Source organism: Boleophthalmus pectinirostris, unplaced genomic scaffold (assembly GCF_026225935.1).
Source record: "Boleophthalmus pectinirostris isolate CB_2022bp ecotype Guang Dong unplaced genomic scaffold, ASM2622593v1 HiC_scaffold_16, whole genome shotgun sequence".
Lineage (NCBI taxonomy): Eukaryota > Metazoa > Chordata > Actinopteri > Gobiiformes > Gobiidae > Boleophthalmus > Boleophthalmus pectinirostris.
Genome location: NW_026571095.1, coordinates 35,151,459 through 35,157,185, shown reverse-complemented (window position 1 = coordinate 35,157,185; position 5,727 = coordinate 35,151,459). Strand labels below are relative to the sequence as shown.

The window sequence follows — 5,727 nt, the reverse complement described above, 5'->3', positions numbered from 1 at the left end:
AGTAATCTGAAAACTAAACTAAAAAATGCAAAATGGATTAAACCCAAGTATCAAGAGAGAACTGACGCTTTGGAGTGACATCCTACATGCATGTCTATGGAGAAATGTTCAGCAGCTACCACGGCGACACGATGCAAACATTATTTTAAAACTTTTTTCAGCTCTGTTTGCTAATCTGGAAACTCAAGAGAGAGAAAAAAAAAGCAAAATTGATTTAATCCAAGTATCAAGAGAAAACTCGCTTTGCAGTGACGTCACGGTGGGGGGTGTCCTGCATGCGTGTCTATGGAAAAAAGTTCAGCAGCTGCCATGGCAACACAATGCAAATGTTAAAAAAAAGAATTTGGCTCGGTTTACTCATCTGGAAAGTCAAGAAAAACTGCAAAATGGATTTAAACCCAGTATCGAGAGAGAACTGACGCTCTACATGCGTGTCTATGGAAAAAAGTTCAGCAGCTGCCATGGCAACACAATGCAAATGTGGAAAAAAAAAAAAAATTGGCTCTGTTTATTCATCTGGAAAGTCAAGGAAAAATGCAAAATGGATTTAAACCAAGTATGAAGAGAGAACTGACGCTTTGCAGTGACGTCACGGTCGGGGGTGTCCTACACGCGTGTCTATGGAAAAATGTTGAGCAGCTATCGTGGTACAATGCATACGTCGTCTCTGATTACGAATTTGGAAACTCAATAAAAAATGCACAATGGATTTAAACCAAGTATCAAGAGAAAACTGATTCTGTGCAGTGACGTCATACCGGGGATGTCCTACATGTGTGTCTATGGCGAAATGTTCAGCAGCTACCACAGCAACACAACGCAAACGTTATTTTTAAACTTTTTCGGCTCCGTTTGCCAATCTGGAAACTCAAGGGGAAAAAAAAAAAAAAAACACTCAGCAAACACTGCAAAAAAAAAAAAAGTTTAAAATTGTCTGAAAACTTGAGAAAAAATTGAAAATAAATTTAAGCAGCACATTTTTAGGCGCTTGGGGTCAATGCGAGCGTTCATGGTCCTGTTTAGGTGTTTGATTTTCGACAAAAAGGTCAGAGTGACAAAATAATCTCGTTTGCGGATCAATAAAGTTTGTCAAAGCCGGTGACTGTAATGTTGTAATGTTGTAATGTTGTTCCTGTTGTAGTTCAAGTTAAAACAGTTTTTCTGGTTAAATTGTGTTAAAATAAAAGTAAATTAAAGTTTAATTTGAGTGACAGAGCTTCAGACAGAGCAGTGCCTCCAGTTAGCGTCACAGCAGTATTTCTGGGGGTCAATATTTACCATCTGTACTTTTTTCTTTGCACACTCAGGGAGATTTTTAGTTACTTTTTTGATTACGTAAAGTTGAATTAATGACTTTTATGACTCATTACAGATGCAAACTAAATACTAAAGTGTTTAATCCATGTGTCGTTCGTTTGTTTTTCAATATAAAACTAAAAATAAGAAAACAAAACAAAACCAAAAAAAAACAATTTTCTTCATTATTTGTCTCCAAAACCAAAATGAAAAAATAGATGATTCTTTTTTTTTTTTTTTTATTTGTGTGATTTGTGTTTAGGACTGAGACCTGGACTGACCTGGTTTAGACCTGGTTTAAACCTGGTTTAGACCTGGTTCAGACCTGGTTTAGACCTGGTTAAGTCCTTGTCCAGTTCTGGTTTAGACCTTGTTTAAACCTGGTTAAATCCTGGTTTAGTTCTAGTTTAGTCCTGGTTTAGTCCTGATTCAGGTCGTTATTTGTTTTTTTCCACTTTTCATTTAAACACAAACTCGAAAACTGAAAAAATGAATCTTTATCTGTTTTTTCATTTTGATTTTGGAGACAAATAATGAAGATTTTTTATTATTATTATTTTCCATTTTCTTATTTTTTGGTTTTATTTTGAAAAACTAATGACCGAACGACACACTGATTTTGTTCATTCATGTTTCGTTATTACACCTTTTGACTTTTTAACAGTATTTTACATTTGAATCGTTTCCGTGGTTTTATTCTGTTTTTATTGTGTCGTTCGCTTTAATATTTTCATTTATCGTCCGTGTTTACTTCATAAAAATCGCACTTCAGACTGCGTCGTTATCGTGACAGGCCTACGTTAAATCGATAGTCGCTCCGTCTTTGCACACCGTCGCTTTGTGGTTGAGGAAGTTCGCCTTGGACAGGAAGTGGATGCTGCAGGCGGCGCAGTAAAACGACGCCACGTCTTTGCGTTTTTTGTGTTTTTTCATGTGCGTGCAAAGGTTCGACTTGAGCGTGAACCCCGTGTGACACACCGGACACCTGAACGGTTTGTCGCCCGTGTGCACCGCCATGTGCAGCTGCTGCGACGCCTCGTCCTTAAACTTCCGGTTGCACTTCGAACAGCCGAAAGGCCTGACCGCGATGTGCGCCATTTTTTTGTGCCGCATCAGGCTCTCGAAGTCCGGGAAACTCGACGTACATTCTTTGCAGTTGAAGATCTTCTCCTTGCTGTGGATCGCCATGTGGTTTTTGAGATAAACTTTCCGTCGGAACGTCTTCGGACACTCCGGACAGCTGAACGGTCTGTCCGCGACGTGTACCATGATGTGCGCTTGCAAGTACGCTTTCAGTTTGAAACTTTTTTGGCAAACGGGGCACTTGAACGGCTTCGCTGCGGCCGTGTCCATCGCCCGGGGTTTACTCCCGCCGGGCCGACTGAAGGCGCTGTCCCGCGTGTGCGTCCTCATGTGCGAATTGAGCGTTGAGGCTTGGACGAACCGCTTGTCGCACACGGTACACGCATAAAGTCGCTCTCCCGTGTGAATCCGCATGTGGATTTCCATGTTCTTCTTCACCGTGAACCGTTTCCCGCAAATCGAACACGCGTAAGGTCTCTCTTTGACATGAGTCTCCACGTGTTTGAACAAATCCTCCTTACTCACGAAGACCTTCCCGCACTCGCAAGTTTCCAGTTTGATGTTACTGGCGTCGTCGCACACGTCGCTCGCAGCGCTGTTGTTGTTGAGCTGAATCATGATAGGTTCTTCCTTGAAAACGCGTCGGCTCCTCTGCCTTTTTTGCGTAACTTTGCTGGAGCACGGCGCCCACTCGTCGTCGTCGGTGTCTCGCGTCGGGATCAGGCCCTGGGGATGCGCAGGTGAGACGCTCGTCGCCGCCGCCGCCGCTTCCTCCTCTTCTTTGTCCTGCAGTGGCCCCGCGTCCTGCTCGTTCCCGAAAATTCCCAACCCGAATTCCAGCGCGTTCTCCTGGTCCACGCACACCGCCTCGTACTCCTCTTTGATGTGCACGATCTCCACGGGTTCCTCCTTGACTTTCGCGCACGGCGTCGGCGCGGGGCTCACCAGGTCGATCCGCGCGGGCTCCAGGACGACGCGAGGGTTGTACGCCGCGTTGAGGAGCCGCTGCTGCCGCTCCGTCTCCTTCCCCAGGCGGATGATCTCGTTCTTGTACTCCAGCACCGCGGCGTCGAAAAGCGAAAAGATCTCCTGCGCGGCCAAGGCGAGGCGCTCCCCCACCAGCACGTCCAGTCTTTGGTTGTTAGGCATCATTTTTATTTTTATTTTTTTTTATTTTATTTTTTTTAGGCAGATTCGGGGCAGTTCGGGGGTCTCGCTTTAGCCTCCGCTGCTAACGGTGTGCGCTGTGAGAGTGCGCAGAAGTGACGCCAGTGCGCGCGCCAGGAGGAGGGGGAGGAGGGGGGAGGGATGTCATTGGGTCCCACAGTTGTCACTCATCCCAAAAAACACCACAAAGTTGGAAAAATCGGTCAAATAACGAAGGAAAAAAACAAAAACATCTAAACCAGGACTAAACCAGGTCTAAAACAAGGACTAAACCAGGACTAAACCAGGACTAAACCAGGACTAAACCTGGTCTAAAACAAGACTAAACCAGGACTAAACCAGGTCTAAAACAAGACTAAACCAGGACTAAACTAGGACTAAACCAGGACTAAACCAGGACTAAACCTGGACTAAACCTGGACTAAACCAGGACTAAACCTGGACTAAACCAGGACTAAAGTAGGACTAAACCAGAGCTGAACCAGGACTAAACTAAGACTAAACCAGGAATAAACTAAGACTAAAACAAGACTAAACCAGGACTAAATCAGGTCTAAACCAGGACTAAAACGCGTCTAAACCAGGACTAAACCAGGACTAAACTAGGACTAAAACAGGACTAAAGTAGGACTAAACCAGGACTAAACTAAGACTAAAACAAGACTAAACCAGGACTAAATCAGGTCTAAACCAGGTCTAAACCTGGACTAAACCAGGACTAAACCAGGTCTAAACTGGGTCTAAACCAGGACTAAAACAGGACTAAAGTAGGACTAAACCAGGACTAAACCGGGTCTAAACCGGGACTAAAACAGGACTAAAGTAGGACTAAACCAGGACTAAAACAGGACTAAAGTAGGACTAAACCAGGACTAAACCGGGACTAAAACAGGACTAAAGTAGGACTAAACCAGGACTAAATTAGGACTAAACCAGGACTAAACCGGGTCTAAACCAGGACTAAAACAGGACTAAACCAAGACTACACCAGGACTAAACCAGGACTGAACCAAGATTAAGACAAAGAAAAACGACAAACTCACCACTTCAGTCCAGGTTAAATACTTTGTGACGCTCGTTACTCACATTTGTACACAGTCAAATATGATTTTTTTTTTTTCCTGTAACGTCACATTACTGTGTTACAACAACAACAAAAACTACGCAGTACAATAACTTTTTACTTTTATAACACGTTTCTCCCAACACTGGAAACGAGTCGTAATTAAGGAAAATTATTCTGGACTCTGCTCATTCACGACGAACATGAGTCAGTATAGTCACATTTTCTTTGTGTTTTGGTCGTTTTTAAGCAGCTTTTCTGTATTTTACTTAAACAAATGACAGTTTATGTCTCTCTTTACTGTTGGCAGGGATCAAATTTGTTAAAAAATAGGGACATTTCTTGTATAAAACTGGGACAAATCAGTGGTTTTGTATAAATCCACTGGGACAGGGGACACAGGCTCAAAACTGGGACTGTCCCGGGTAAACAGGGACGTCTGGTCACACTCGTCATGACTTAAACTTAGAGTGACCAGATTTTCAAAATAAAAAACTGCAGACATCCCTGGTTTGGGTTTGTTGGTAATAGTAAAATTGTGAAACAAATGTGTAATTAAGGAAAATTGTTCTGCACTTAGAGCCAATATAATCATATTTTCTTTGTGTTTTGGTCGTTTTTTAAGCAGCTTTTCTGTATTTTACTTAAACAAATGACAGTGTATGTCTTGCTTTACTGTTGGCAGGATCAAATTGGTCAAAAAAAGCGACACCTGGGACATTTCTTGTGTAAAACTGGGACAAATCACTTGTTTTGGTATAAATCCACTGGGACAGGGGACACAGATTTAAACCTGAAACTGTCCTGGATAAACAGGGACGTCTGGTCACACTCGTCTTGACTTAAACTTAGAGTGACCAGATTTTCAAAATGAAAAACTGTGACGCTCTCAGTTTGGGTTGTTGGTAATAATAAAATGGTGAAATGAGTCGTAATTAAGGAGCTTTTCTGTATTTTACACTGCAAAAAACTAAATCTACTCAAGTTCAGATGAATTGAGTTAACAAAAGTTTCATACTGATTTGGGTAAATTTCTCTTAAGTAAAATGATCTGCCAATGGAACAAGACTTTTTGTACTTAAAATATGAAAAACAACAACTTTTTACACTTAAAATAA

At 42.2% G+C, this 5,727-nt stretch overlaps 1 protein-coding gene across 1 annotated transcript; it reads right to left on the bottom strand.

Moving 5' to 3' along the window:
• On the bottom strand, positions 1-3,615 carry LOC129408294 (zinc finger protein OZF-like). Its single transcript, XM_055151462.1, has one exon. It carries the CDS (start codon positions 3,529-3,531, stop codon positions 2,092-2,094), a length of 1,440 nt encoding a protein of 479 aa, XP_055007437.1. The 5' UTR covers positions 3,532-3,615; the 3' UTR covers positions 1-2,091.
• Between the last annotated feature and the right edge of the window lie 2,112 nt (positions 3,616-5,727).